This window comes from Phaseolus vulgaris, chromosome 7 (assembly GCF_051622355.1).
Source record: "Phaseolus vulgaris cultivar YP4 chromosome 7, ASM5162235v1, whole genome shotgun sequence".
NCBI classification, from domain to species: domain Eukaryota; kingdom Viridiplantae; phylum Streptophyta; class Magnoliopsida; order Fabales; family Fabaceae; genus Phaseolus; species Phaseolus vulgaris.
Genome location: NC_143504.1, coordinates 55,708,607 through 55,724,577, shown reverse-complemented (window position 1 = coordinate 55,724,577; position 15,971 = coordinate 55,708,607). Strand labels below are relative to the sequence as shown.

The 15,971-nt window shown below is 30.9% G+C and overlaps 1 protein-coding gene across 2 annotated transcripts; it reads right to left on the bottom strand.

Annotated features, from left to right (window-relative positions):
* Positions 1–3,321: 3,321 nt before the first annotated feature.
* Positions 3,322–8,643, bottom strand: LOC137830418 (Pectin lyase-like superfamily protein). 2 transcript variants are annotated; one of them, XM_068637739.2, is made up of 7 exons: positions 8,409–8,643; positions 7,968–8,027; positions 6,954–7,028; positions 4,927–5,569; positions 4,731–4,834; positions 4,239–4,377; positions 3,322–4,139 (listed from the first exon to the last, which is right to left on the bottom strand). In XM_068637739.2, the coding sequence occupies exons 1-7, from the start codon at positions 8,519–8,521 to the stop codon at positions 3,918–3,920; spliced, it is 1,356 nt and encodes a 451-aa protein (XP_068493840.1). In that variant the 5' UTR covers positions 8,522–8,643; the 3' UTR covers positions 3,322–3,917. The 2 variants fall into 2 exon arrangements, with proteins under 2 accessions (XP_068493840.1, XP_068493841.1); XM_068637740.2 differs by lacking the exon at positions 7,968–8,027 and having other exon boundaries at positions 8,409–8,624.
* Between the last annotated feature and the right edge of the window lie 7,328 nt (positions 8,644–15,971).

The following is a 15,971-nucleotide window of genomic DNA, read 5'->3' as shown; positions in this document are numbered from 1 at the left end:
TGGCTCGATAACCGACATAATAGAGTTGCAATTATTCTTTTGGGACAAAGGGACTAACCCTAACAGATCCAAATTCACCACCTCTCGGAATAACAACACCAATAATCATTAATTATCATTTGTAAAAAAAATAATGTTTCTTGAAATGCAAAATAAAATCTCATAGGGTGGGTCCTTTGTTGGTTCTTAAGGGATAATTATCATAAGTAAAATTTTCTTGAGCCCCTCACTCTCACTCAAACTTGTCTACAATATAATTAATAGTGAAGAGATGAGACAAAAAAACAAAAACTATAGATCCTCTACTTTTTCTAGTAAGTATTCAAACAACAAAATATAGCATCAAAAAGGGAAATTTATTTTTAGGGTTATACTTCAATCATAATGGAATTTTATTAAGCCATGTGTTATCTTCTAACACATATTTTGTTGCAACAAATTATTAAAGTCAAATTTGAATTTAATAATTTTCAACATAGAATAATAAAACATAATTAAAAATATGAATTAATTTTGTTTGTCGTGGATTAAATTTTGGGAAAAATCGATAAATAATATAACTATAAAATGTGGAATGAAACTAATTTTAGTTTTTTAATCCTATTTTTATTTATAAATCTCAATTTTAAAATTTATATTTTAAAACATTTAATAACTAGAAGTAAGTAAGTTTTAGCAACAAAAATAGTGAGGGATAGCTTGTAAGTATGAAAGGGTTATGAGAATATCTTGCGTGGGTGTGTGTGAGTGACTTGTTTGACCTTTTGAACTTTGAATGCCCTTCTTAAGGGTAGTATTCATTCAAGCTTTTTCTCTGTGGGGACCAATAGGACTAGGACAAGGACTAAGACTAGGACTAGGGCTACCCATTAACGTTGTCGGTGCTACAAATTTATATTCATTACAATCTCATTCTTCTCTTTTTTGATCCTTGGAGTCTAAATTACCATTGGATTGGAACTTTGCAATATGAAGAGTTACTATGACCTAACTTTTTCTCTACTTAATGCATACCATTACAATTCTCAACACACAACTTTTCTTTTCTTTCTTTCCACCCATATTTCAAGAATTTTGCTTCATTAAATTCAACCTCTAGTTACATAGACTTACACGTAGTTATCATACATAAATAAACTTTTGTGTTAAATATGTTTTCTGTATATAATGTAGAATTACTTTTTGTTTTTTTTTCATATTTACAGTAAACAAATTATAGAAATGAGTTATTACATGTTTTGTTTTTTATATAATAAACAAATTTTTAATATATCTGTTTTATAATATTGTAACATTCAAGTATATGGACAAAATATATATTTAACCTCTAAAATTTAATAATCTTGATTTTCTCATTATTTTATATATTTGTATTGTGGTCGTTTTTTTTCTAAACGAGTTAATGCAATTCCTAATAACAATCTTATAATAACCACACTTAATAAGAATGAATAACATGTCAGTAAGCTACTTTTGATATGATTTTATTAAAAGAAATGTGAAGTTGGTGAAGAATGATATTCATAAATAGCTCTTAATTTTACTATGAAATTTTTAAATATTCTGGATTGAGTCCCTTTGCAAGCTCCTCACTGTATTTCCACAAAAACATAACTATCTCTTGAAGATTCAAATATTTAAGATTTTGAATTTGAGATTATTGATAAATAACTTTACACACCCATTGATTAAAGTGTTTGATGATGAACATTTGAATGGAAAAGTAAAATCACAATATTGGGACATGGTGCCCTTCCTTTGAAGGAGAGGTGATCCTTCAACACAAATGCCAATATCATGACACCAATTTAGGGCCAGACATTAGTTCGTAGCAATCTTGGAAGGATAAAGAAAACGATGGACCTAAATGTTTAATGGAAGCAACTATTTTAAAGTAACGTCTTCAGAAAAGATTCTAGATATACCAATAACTCTATATATATAAGATCAATTTTCATTCACTAGTGGTGTAACATAGAAAACAGTAAACAGTTACTCTGTACAAGAATTAGCTTAGCTCCTTAGACAATAAAAATCATAAGTTAATCCCTATTGGATGTACTGTAATAAACAGACTTCTAAATTATTCATAAAATGGTAATGATTTAGAGTCTAAATTAAACTCAATTGGGGTCATCTAATGGAAAACCTTTTGGTATAACTAGACAATTATATTTAGAGTGCTTATATTGACAATTCTGTATTATATTAAAAAACTAATTTTTGACTGAAATATGAATTCCACATTAAAAAAAAGTGTGAATGTGTAAAGAGTAGAAGTGAGGAATTTGGAAAGGAAAAGTGATTTGGAAAGTGAATGGAGAAGTTTGGTATCCGAAAACCCATATGATCTGTAAGGCAATTTTGGCGAAGAACAAGGCACATGCCCTATGGGACCTATCTCACATGCAGGGGAGGTATAGTCTTTATTATAAATCTAACCATGTGCATTCACCACTCATCATCACTCATCACTCATCCCTGTCTCTGTTTATCACTGTCCATTGCTCTCTCCGCAGGCATTTACTAGCTGCCTCCAACCACTTGTCACAGACACAGACATTTCAACAATACTTCATTCATCTGCTCTGCCCTTTCACAAATTACACACCTCTTTCATTCTAGTCAAACTTTATCTTATTCTCATGCATTTCTCCTAACCCATTAGACCAAACACTAATCACCTTCTTGATCACATTTGCTCAGTGACTTTTTGTGGAGAGTGGCGATACCCTCAAGCTAGAATTCTCCATCCTTTATATTATTCTTAGATATTCCAATAAATCGAAATAGTATTAGTCATTTTTAAGGCTAAATAAATGTGATTATTGACATGCAGTTGTGACATTAACAGTTAAATATGTTCTGTTAACAGCCTAATGAGATTATTGAAATGTCTAATAGAAGATGATCGTTTTTGTTTTGTGGTTTAGCTTTCCAATTAACATTACTTTCTTGAAGGCCTTTAAAGAGTTCAATTGTTGAAGAAGCATTCCTTTAAAATTATGGCATGTCTTGTTGAGTATTTGAGGCATGATAATGTGAAAGGCAGCAGGGAAATATCTTAAGTAATTGGTAGTTAGAATTAAGGGGGGGACAACACAGGTAAAGGGGATCATCATGTTAATTAGAAAGATAATGAGGGAGAGGAGGATCATGGGGTGCACATGAGCGAATCGCACATGTTGGTAGAGAAACCAACACTGCCAGATATGTTTAATGATTTACAGCCATAATTGCACAACAAAAGCAAAGATTACTTCCATTGACAAGGGAAAAAAAGGCTAAAAAGTTGAGAAAGTTAAAAAGCAACACCACAGCTATTACAATTCCATAATCGCCATTGATAAAGTGTTTCCATATAACTCAACTTTGACAATCATGCTTTTGCTTGTATAATTAACTCAGCAAAACAAATAGTAAAAAAATAACAGAAAAGAAAAATCATATATATATATATTTGGGGCTCATTCAAATCCTATAAGAAAAACTGAAAAAGACTGAACAGTATGTAAGGAGACATGATTTGACATTTGGAAAAATATGCATATAATTGGTGGGTAAGGTTGATGAGATGATATGAGCTGGGAAGGAGCAATGGAAAAGGCAAAAATTGAAAAGGAAAACAATGGATGGCGCTTCTGCACCTGCTCCTACAATTGCATTGTTTGTTTCAGCTGGAGCAAGTCGAGCAGCTAAGGTTGACCAACAGCAAAACACACAATGTGGCGATGGGTAACAGAGACCATATTGACATGTGTAATTAATGTACACTTGTCAAGAATGCAGGATGACGGAGGTGTGAGGAAAGCAATGGATATATGATGATGTTCTACTATAATATGGTAAAAACTTAGAATCAAACACAAAAGAAAAATAATTGCTCTTTCATTCACATGGCTGGTGGTTGGTGTATGCTAGCACTGACGGCCTCTTTTGCAACCGAGTGCACCAGCATTGGAAGTCATGGAACCAACCATGGAAGATGATTTGGCTCCTAAGCTTGAGGCCCTAGCATAGCTGGCTGAGGCTCCAGCTCCTGATGGGGTGAAATAGGCACCATTCAGCAACAAATCTCCCTCAGACCTCCAATTCCAACCCTTCCACTGAGTTTGTGCTGTTTCCACCCTCTTAGTCACCTGTTACACCGAGATTTTTTTCTCAATCAGTTAGTGAAATCGGCTTAACTAAAACGTCATCAATTTACAGCATCACATGGATTGATTGTACTATTGTACCTCCTTGGCAAAAGGGTTAACAGGAGCATTGTATCGGTTGCCCTGGCTGTTAATGGTGGGGTTAGCACTTCCACCAATAGCATACATTTCCCAGTGAGTGTAGTCATTGTTCACCACGTGAAAATATCCATGTCTACACCTGCATTATTCATAATCAGTGTTTTTGTTAGATTAGATAATATAATATTCCACCTCTGATTTGAAATACTTCATTGTAGGAGGGGACAAAATAGCCCTATCCAGTTGTTGATTAATGGCTACACCATCTGGTCCCGCAAAACTGATTCTTCCAAAAAAATTGTGATTTCCTTAAACTGAAGAAGAAAGCTTAAAAATAAAATTAATGCACCAAAGAAGGTCGCTGCGAGTCTGCCCATCCAGACCAACCTATCTTGTGGTTACATTTATTTGCATTTAAAGCACACAAAGAGAAAAAGGAAAAGGATAACGAGCAAAAGAGGTTTCAATGCAAAAAGTGACATTAAATATTACCGTGGCATTCTCTGGATTAGTCCCTCTCCGAAATGGTTGTATGCGATGGTCACTTGCATGAGCTTGTCTCTTGTGTAAGAGTCACTGTGGCCCAGCAGAATCACCTGAATTTGCAAAGTAATAAGATAACAAATTTGATCCATGATTCAACAAGGGAAAAAGTGCACTTTGACACAGGAAACTAGACCGAAAGTACCTCGTTGTGGTGGGTGAAGTGGTTGTTTGAAATAGTTATGGCTGTTGAGCCCAAGACAGCATCCACAAGGCCATCAGCACAGTGGGACAAGGAGTTGTGGTCAACCCAAATGTGGCTTGAGCTAAATATGGAGATGGCATCTCCATCAGCCATTGTCCTCCAACCAAAGTGGGTGGGGGAGCTCCTCACCATGGCATTTCCCGTAGGTACGCAATCATGAATATGCAGGCCATGGATGATGACGTTGGTAATAAACTGGATTGTGATACATGCCCCATTAGCAATGTGCACATTGGCTCCCCTTCCATCAATGGTCTTGAAGCTGTTCATGATTAGTTCTTGCTTCAACTGAATAACCATGTCCCTCTTGAACACAATCCACAAGGGCCTGTCCTGGATCACAGCATGGCGAAGAGTGCCAGGTTTGGGGTTCACAGGGTCATCATCCCTGGGATCAGTCACAACATAGTACTTGCCATCACGACCACCAATGGCATTTCTGCCAAAACCAATGCCACAATCTGCAAGACGCTTCCTGTTGCGTTGCCAGTTAGGGTCACAACGCCAGCAATCATCAATGGGGTTACCAGTTCCACAGGAGAAAAACCCCAGATTCCTTCTCTGTGTACTATTGTGGATGCTCCTGTGATATCAACAACATTGTTTTCTTAGTGCCATCAGTGTCGAGCAATCAAATATTATTACCCAATTCTTATTGCTTAACAAATAAATAGTTTAATAACATGCCAGGATGTGATACAAGTTAAACACATAAGGTGTTACAAATTGAACAACATTGCTTTCATAATGTCTTTACTGTAATCAACAATCTTTATTTGGTGTTGTACAAGCTCTTCCAATCTACACTAAGCGATCAGTTCTCATGTAATTTCCAATTTTGTTTGCTTCAAACATTAACATTTTGAAACCATGCCAAGATGGGATAAAAATTTAGCACACTTTGCATATGCTTGCGTTAAATTCCTGTGTGGCATACATGTAAATGCAGACAAAATGTTCTGACTTTATGTATCACAATAATTATAGACCTAATCTAAATAGGTAGAGTCAGCTAACAGGAATAAAATAAAGCCACTGGACACTACCCAAGAAAAAACTTTTCGTAAATCTTCTTGAGCTTAGTGGAGGAAACAAACGATGTCAAAATAATTTATCCATGTGACGAGTGAAGACAAAAGGAATTTTCCTAATTGTAACGGCTAAAAACTCTTGGCTTTTTCTGGAATAGAAGATATGGTAAATATGCTATTCTGTCACCACATGGATCTTGACCCAAATGTGCAACTGTGGCCACGTTACAAGGAATCAACAACCAAAACATTGTAAAATTTTATACAAAAAAACTCAATCCACATATCAAAGCACCGAAAAATTTGATCAGAACTGCTAGAAGTAACTGTTTTTAATGGAGAGAAAGAGTTGTACCCGGAAGTACACCACATTTATGAGGAAACATTCATTAATTTGCTTATAGGCAAAGGGGTTAGATTTATAATGGCATGCAAAAGCACCATGAGCATGAAGAAGGGCATATCATGAGAAAGTGCATGTGACTGAACCATGAAAAGGAGAGAGACCATGACCGAAAACGTCGCTGGTTAGTGACAAGGTAAGGTTCCAACTTGACATGCCACAAAAGGGTCAAAAAGAGGAAAAGGGTAAGTCTTCAAAGTTTCAAATTGTTTCAACTGTGGCAAAATCAGGAAAGTAAAGTGATAGAAAAAATGGGTGAGTTGGGTAAATAGTTAGGTCTCAATTCTCAAGAGAGAGTTATGAGTGCCACCAAAATGCCACGCCACGCCACGCCACTACCCTACCCTCATTACACTCAATAGTCCCTACTCCACGTGAATGAATAAATTAATAAAAACATAATAAAACATTATAGATCATTATAGGTTCATGTAATTTTATCTTTTGCTTTAACTTATGTGCTTAGCTATGAAGGACATTGTAACGAGGTTTGTCTGTATAGTGAAAATGAAGAGAGAGAAATAAAGACCCACATCTCAACCATTGAAACCACTTCCTCTGGGTTAGCCACTGCAGCTTCTTCATTTAATTTCTCAGCCTCTTTTGCCCTGAGACAAAAAGTTAAGCACAGTCACAATCTTAACCAATAAATAAACAAACAAACTACTAATTCAATTATTATATTATTTCACTAAGTAGGCTTAGTTACAGTGCTCTTATGAAAACACTAAACTTCATATAATCAATATATAATCAATTTTTCTTGTAATAACCAAAGTTTGACTTATGCACTAAATGTAAAGATAGTAGCCATAGATAAACTACACCTTTTGGTGAAATTGTAAGGAAAATTAATATATATATATATATACACTTTATTGCAGTCGGCAACCGTGACCTGTTAACTAATGTCCTTTCTGTACTATAATAAATCAAATATTTAAAAAATACAAAAGGAGAAACAAATTGTTTTCCTTCCGAACAAATAAACACCTATTTTAGAAAAACAAAATTGACAGAACAATGTTAAATTAAAGAAAAAAAGGAAATAAAAACTCAACAGTGACACTTGTCGGTGAGAGATTTTAGTGAGTTCGGTAAATACATTTGCTCCGTAAAAAGTTAAAGTGAAAAAACAACAACTTGATAAAAGTGGTTAAGATAAAAAAAAATTCTTAACCTTATCCTCTAAATAATGACAAAAATATCCTTAAGATAAAAAAATACTGAACACATTGAGAGGGTAGCTTTGGAAGAGGAAAAAAGTTTGTTGACGGTTAACTAACTCTTTAATGGTGTGGTGTGAGGAGTTATTTTGCTTTTGCAGAACACTCAAAACAAACAAACACAGAGAAGAACGAACATAACCGAATAAACGATCCAGATCGAAGCATCAACGATTTTTCAACGGCTGTGATCGTTTGCTCGATCCAATGGCCGAGACTTAGAGTTAGAACTCGGAACACACGGTTCAGATTAACCGGCGGTTCAAGGAAGAAGGATCAGAGTTTTAGCTTCTTCCAACGGTGGAAAGAAAGTACACTAACCTCTCAACCATTGACGAGTTCTGCAAGCTCGGCAACCTGTGTTTTTCCACTTCAACATTCCTACAGCCAAAACAAAAAATGAAAAGGAAAAAATGTCTCAGAGCAAGATCTTCGTTTTCTCTCTGTTTCACTGGGAATATGAAAAGGAAAAGCAACACCAATAAACGAAAACGAAAACGAGTGATCAATTTGAGACGTGGAATTGAGATTTTCCTTTTCAAAAACCAAACAAGTCACAATGTGCTTAGCTTCCTTCTTTTTCTCTCTCTAAAAGCTAATATCAATGGAAAATCCCACTCCAATGGTGAGATCCCACAAAAAAGTAAGGAGTAGGGTTTTGGTTTGGAAATCCACACAATGTAGCTATAAGCTAAACCAACCCATGACAGAAGACAGAGAAAAGATTGTTCCAAGAGTGAAACAGAGTGTTTGTGTTGAGACCTGAGGTGAGAGATCTGCGGTGTGGTGGTGGGCATGGCGTGTAGTTGAACGAAGAGCGCGAGAAGGAAGAAGAGGAGCCACGTGGCAGAAGAAGAAGAAGAAAGCAGCGCCATTGCCTGAAAGTTGAATTCTCCTTGTTCTGGGTGGAAGGAATGAGAATGTTGAAGAGAAAAAGAGAGAGAATTGGGTGGAGTGGACTCAGAAGGACAGGTTCCAACATAACGGTTTTTTATAGACAGTAAACGAGAAACGCCAACCTTTACACGGCGTTAAGTAACTGATCGTTTTTCTTGTTTGGGTCTCCGCCGTCCCTCTGACGCCGTTATCTAAGAAAGTACTACTGTTACTGTTGTTTGTTGTTGCTTTTAGCTTTTGCTTTTTCTCTCTTCTTCTTCTTCTTCTTCTATTTCACTTTTTTACCCTCTCTCTCTCGCACGTGGCTCCAGTAGCTGTCACATACCGTCGCAGGGTATGGTACTGTTACGATACGAATTACGAATTAATGATACGGATACTAATACTGATACTGATACTAATACTAAGATCTGAAATCTCACATCACCACTTTCTCTTTTTCTACTTTCTACTCCTTTATCCACCAGTCACTCCCAACTAACTTCAAACGGTTTTTAATTTCTCTACAATATCATTGTCTCTTAATAATTCATTCTTCTTTTAATTTCTTACTATTCTTTCATATTATACAAACCCAAATACACAAGAATAATGGAGATTTAAATTATCTATTCAAAACTTTTCTAAAATTTTTAAGACTGTCATTTTATTAAATTGTTTTCACAAATATTATTTAAAACAACTCATTTTTAAGGTTATATGATAATTCAGTAATATACGATCGAAAATTTAAGAGTAAAACAAAATTATGCTTTGTAATTTTTATATTGATTCATGTTAGTAAGACTATGTCCTGTTTTTTATAATTTAAGATTTCACGTCTAATTATTATAACAAAATTAGGCTAATTATCATATATTCGGATGTGCGTTAATATATATTCCAATATTCTAAAATACAATAAAAAAAATGCTGAGTTATAATGGGAGAAACTAGTGATTTAATAAAGATGATTAATTAAAAAGTGCGAGTAGTAATGCTATGAAAGATGACAGATATAAATCAAGAAACACAGTAGTAAAAAAAAATAAAAAATAAAAAATAAAATATGTAAGTATCTTATTTTAAGAATTTTCTTGATAAAAATATTTTATCATCACACTAACTTTTATATATTTTGTATGGTTTTTTATAACCAATTTTTTTATGGACAACTTATAATTATATATCTACGTACTTTCATACTATTCCAATTTTAAGAAATAAATTTATAGTCTAGTCTTTAATTTTATATACTTTAAACTTGATTTTGATTTTGTTCCTTTTTAATTTTTATCTCTCGTTTTCCTCTCTTGAGTACACTATACTTAAATAATTAAAATAATGAAAAGAACGTAATCTGAAATGTTGAAATTCCTTGCAATGACGCAATGGTATAAAATATATGTTCATCGGTTTTTGCTTCTTTTGTAAGAAGGTTGATTTTGATGGAGTGCAATTAATGTTGTTTTCATGTATCATTGGGTATCCGAGAAAGAATTGAATTTTCTTACATCACACAATTCAATTGATTATGGTCGAAATCAGCATAGTTGAATAACGATAAATTAATTAGTAGTCAAAGATTATTGTAATTACACACCATAACATATTAAGTAATTATGATCTTATAACAATAAATATATTGTAAAATTATTTATAATTGTTGTTCAATAATGTTTGGACCGAGAATGTATCTTTCTCTTGTTGTGTGTGATTGTCATTTGTGTTGAAACATCAATCTTCGATTCAACTGTCCAATGGATATACCTGCAAAAGGTCATCCAACGGTTAAGTCAGTTTTCGATCTTTGATAGTTAGTGTAATTAATGGTTAATAAATACGTACATTAACATGATGTGATTCAATCTATTTATAAATACGAGTTAGACCTTCTTGTTATTGAACCTGTATTAACACGATTTTTTCAATTAATCTTCTAATACCTTACATAATTTTGCCTCTAATCCTCCTCTTAATTATATGTTTAATTGAGTCTCACTAATTTTTAGTTTAATTATTACATACTATAAACTTAAAAGAGATTATAATGCCAACTAAGAAAAAAAAAAGTTATAATAAACATACCTTTGAAGTTAATAACTATAAAAATGAAAACACTCTTCATATACTATAATTTATTATTGAATGAGAATCCATGTATGTATGATACATATTTTTTTAAAAACTATAATTTAAAGTTTGAGAGGCCTAAAACCCCCCCACTTATGTAGTGGATATATAAAGTATTCCCTTAAATTTAGGTTTTTATAATGAAAAATAATAATGATAGTTTGAAAGGAGTAAAACCGAAAAATGAAAAGGGGAAAAACCTTCTTTAAATGTCCGAAAATACTATAGTTCACATGTGGTGATGGTGTGAAAGAAAAGAATGAAAGTGAGATATGGAAAAAGAAATGGGTGAATAATAGATGAATAAATGGCATAAGTGAAAGAGAGAATATGTGGAATAAATGAAGAGTGGTGGGTAGAGAAAGTGGGGACCATGGGAGGAATGGGTGGGGCAGAGACAGAGGATTATATCCCGGGAGTTGGGGCCGTACCAATTTCGGATAACACACAAAACAAAACACCGTTTACTGCTGATTTCACGCCCACAACGCGTAAGAATAAAGCCAACTAAAACCTTATCATAGATACATTTTTTTTTTTAAATTTTATTATCTATTAAAAATCTTTCAATTTAACTAATTATGTTTATAAACTAATTATGTTAATGCAATTTAGTCTCACCAACAAACACCCCCACCAATCTCACCCACCTAAACATTAATTAATAATCACATAATTCTCATTTTACAATCTATAATAACATATTAGCATCATTTAAGACACTCACATTATATTCAAAGTTTTTATATTCTTTATGATTTGAGAGTTAGAGTTTATTATATAAATATTTTTTTTTAACTTATAGAAACATTTTTCTTATAAACAATATTATTTTAAATTATTTGAGATCGAAATATTTCATCCATAATTAAGCGATTCTTAAAAAAAAAAATCATTCTTACACTTTAAGTGAAAGATTTATTTTATTACAATTAATTAATTGTATGTTTCACATCCTTAATAGTGTGTTTGGATGGAGCGTAAAAATGCAAATATTAAAACCCTAAATCAGGTTAATAAAATATTAAAATCATGAAAAAATAGATAATTTTAACGGTTTAAACTTTCTTTATAATAACAAAGAGATTTGTGGAAAAAAAATTCCTAATCGATTATGTTAAGTAACTTAATCGATTATTTATTAATTTTTCTTTTTTTATTCTCATTCTCATTCAAACAAAACTTAAAAATCGAGATAAATAATTATTTATATTTGTTTTACTTATAATGATATTTTTTAAGAACAATATATTAATCAAAATATGTTAGACTCATTTAATATTATCTTAATATTAATATACTCGAATATATAACCTGTTTAAAGAAATTTAAAAATTAATAAACTAAAATTACATTTTCATGACAGAGAAAAGTTCCTAAATAGTTGAAATAGGTTAAATTAATTGGGAGAGGAAGAAAAAGAATATTGGTGAAATTTTTGTTTGAATCTTTTTGAGTTAGTTATTTTTTTATTTATGAGATTGATTCCGCGGAAACGTACGTTGAAAATGCGGTAATCACGGGCAGTGACTTTGTTCTGAAGATTAATGAGTTCGACGACTATTATTCCATCACCATTCAACCCTTACCAATAAAGTTACACTCTTTTTTTTTATTTTATTTTTTTTGCTTTATGTATAATAGTATTTTTATATGAAAAAATTAGAAATTGGGAAATTGGTATTTTATATTTGATTCTCTTGATAGAAACTTGACATTGGGTGGGGTAGGTCTATAACAAGTTCAAACTTGTAACTGTAACACATTGGAGTAGATAGAATAAGTGATTATTATGAACAAATAGAATTCAATCTACTGAATTAGGCACCACATACAATATTTTATTCTATAACCTATACCTGTCGGTTGTCAATTTTTTTTAACTTTTTTCTTTCAATATTTTTTCAATCATCAAACTTATTATAAGTCAAACTTTTACGTGTTAGATATGTTTTTTTGGAAAAGTGTTATTAGGTTGATAATTTTGTACCAAATTACAGTTCTAGAGAGAAATATTTTTGTACTAAAATTGATTAATTTTGGAATTATATTGTATCACATGGCAATTATAAACTTGTGTTTTTTCATTTTTAAAGTAACATTTTTTTATAAATAATTGAAAATTAGTCATAAAAATAAATTGTTGAATGTTTAAGTAAGTTATGTACCTAAAATTAACCTTAATTGATATTATTTTTATATAAAAAACTTTTATGTTAGACATCATTATGTAATTTGACATCTTAGTTAAACTAGCATCTCAAGTAACAACAATTATCGGTCATCACATGAAAAAAATATTATTATTAAAAAAAATACAAAAATATGGATGGACTAGACCAAAACAAATATGTTAACAAAAACGATACATATGTAGACTATACATATTTATAAAGAATTTTAAGAACAGACTAGATGGAAGTTTATTATACTAATAAAATGATTTTCTATAAATAAATTCTAAATTAGCCAATTTATCAGCACACGCATTTCATTCACGAAAAATATGAGTGATCGCCTTAATTGATATATATATATATATATTTGAATAATATAATAAATAATTATTTAAAAAATGTGTACATGCATATATTTCATATGTATTGGCCTAGGGCGTTAGATTAACTCTTTTTGGCAATGTTTGAGTTGTAATTCTTGATTATTTAGGGGTTAAGTTATTTAAGACTTGCATTTTTAAGTATGAAAATGAACTAACTATGTATCATTTTTGTTAATATATGAGTTTTGGTATAATCCTTCCATATTTTTGTATTTTTTTAATAATATTTCTTTCACGTGATGACAGGTGAATGTTGTTGTTTAGGATGTCAGTCTATCTGAGATGTCAAGTTGCATAGATGAAAGATTTTTTTTAAAAAAATGAAAATAAACTATGTGCTCTAATTTTATGCTAAAGAATTATTATTGAGTTGTAAACTAAGAACATTTTCCTTCATATTAGTTAGTTTAAAGAGAAAATTAACAATTTTTTTTTTGTTTACTTTCTTCATAATTATTATATGTGATATAATGGTAGATAAATATAAAAAAAAAAAGTTACATATTGTATGCATTGTTATACATATCATATTTCTCGTTTCAAAACATGTAAGGAGTAAAATAAACAATAATAAAAGTTATGTCTTTGTATTTCTCCCTAGTCACTACCTTGTGATTTGTTCCTCTTAAAACACAAGGGTTGAGTTTGACTTGTGATCTTTCACTTTCTATTTTCTGTAGGCAAAATGAGGAAATTTGACTTTAACCCAAGTCTTATATATAAGAGTGTTTCAGTTTTCAATGTTTTGTTCACTTAACTTTCAAAACCATGAGCATGGGCCACATGCCAAAAATATATACTATAGTACTCTATTATTATAAAATTATTTTCTTTCTAGTCATTTTCCCAATCATCAACAAAATTATTGTTTGAATTTTTTTATTTTCCACTATCTCAATACTATATTATTGAAAAAATATTCATTAATTAGAAAACAAACAATCATTTAATACTTTTTTTCCATATTCAATCAAGTGTGTATAATTCAATTGGTAGGATTGTTCTAATTTACTTATCAAAATTAATATTTCTAAAACCTATAAAAAAAAGTTTCGCAATTATCATTCATCTCATCAAACGTGATCCAAATTAATTAAATATTTGCTATTATTAATGTATTAATAATTCTAGAAGGACATAAAAATGTTTTTTTAAAATATATTATTTAAAAAAAATATATATAAATTAGGAAGAAGTGGATACGTAAATTTAAAATTCATTTTTTAAACCTGGAGAGTTATTTCAAATCTATCCTAATCATTGTTTGTTGGGCTTATCAGATTATCTACTATTAGACCGTTATCATATCACCTATAATATATAGTCTCATGAACGAGTTGGTAGCTACAACCACAACGTGAAGGGAGTGTGTTGGAGATTCCACAACTAGAGATTACACTACAAGAAAATCATGAAATAGAAACCAATTTTTAGAAACCAAAATAATTAGTTACAATAGTAACTAAATTAGAGACCATTTTAGAAACTAAAAAGAAATTTGATTTCTAAATTAGTTTCTATTATTTTCTATTATTGTTAAATAGTTTTTAAATTGATATCTAATTAGCAACCAAGGTTTTAGAGACTAAATTTAGAAACTAAATAATTGGTATCTAAAACCTTAGTTGCTAATTAGATACCAATTTAGAAACTATTTAACAATAAAAGAAAATAATAGAAACTAATTTAGAAACCAATTTTTTTTTTAGTTTCTAAAATGGTCTCTATTTTAGTTCCTATTGTAACTAATTATTTTGGTCTCTAAAAATTGGTTTCTATTTCATGATTTTCTTGTAGTGTTAATACATTTTATAGTATATATGTGGATGTAAACCTCGCCTTATAAATCAGTTTTATGAAATTGAGTTAGACTTAAAATTCCCTTATAATATAATTCAATTTTGTAAATAACTAATATTTATCTCAGAATCTTACAAACTAAATTTATTAAATCTTTCTCTTCCGGTCACATTTCTGTTAATTAATTATAATATCAGGTGAAACTTTTCTTAGAGGATATAAATTCAGATATGCTTGAATTAACAAGTTATTAATAGACGATTTATAAAATGATTTTATTATCTAAAATATTTTTTTTTATCTCTGTGCAGGCAAACTAATAATCATCAATTTAATCTCCCTGTTTTCCATGGTATTTAGTTATATAATTATTACAAGATAAGGACAACATTGGATAAGATTCTTCATAAATCAGGAAAAAAAAAATTATGGATAAATTAATTTATATATTTATATTACATGTCATTTCACACATACATATCTTTTGAGATTTTGTCCAGTATGAAAGACATTATTAAAACTTTTCACTTTTGTAATTTTTAAAAAAGAAAAGAAATGGACAGCAATCTCCAACGAATTCCCACACCAAACTACTTTTGACAAACAAATCATTCCTCAATCCATGGCACATCTTGCTGCTCATTAGCCCTAATTTTCCTTTCTTTGTTGCGAATTAGGATTGTTTGAAAGAATGTGTAAGAAACTGAGTCAAACCCTAAACCCAAATAAGAATGAAAAAATTGAAAGAAAGATAGTGGCATAATGGGCAACATGTGAATGCATCTATTGGTGCATGTGACACAGTGTGCAGATTTCAAGTACAATTTTAATGTATTCCACTACATTAAATAATTCCCATCTTAGTTAAACTTCACCAAAACCCTATTTACATGTATGTTCTTGTCTTTTTCCTACTTTTCACATTCTGCATATTAATTACACATTCTGCATATTAA

Excerpts from the sequence above, each read along its gene's own strand:
- LOC137830418 (XM_068637739.2), bottom strand. The coding sequence starts at position 8,521 with ATGGCGCTGCTTTCTTCTTCTTCTTCTGCCACGTGGCTCCTCTTCTTC. Across the intron at positions 4,835-4,926 it reads ACTTCACCCACCACAACGAG|GTGATTCTGCTGGGCCACAG; the intron begins GTACTTTCGGTC and ends TTGCAAATTCAG. Across the intron at positions 4,378-4,730 it reads CTAATCCAGAGAATGCCACG|GTGTAGACATGGATATTTTC; the intron begins GTAATATTTAAT and ends TGAATAATGCAG.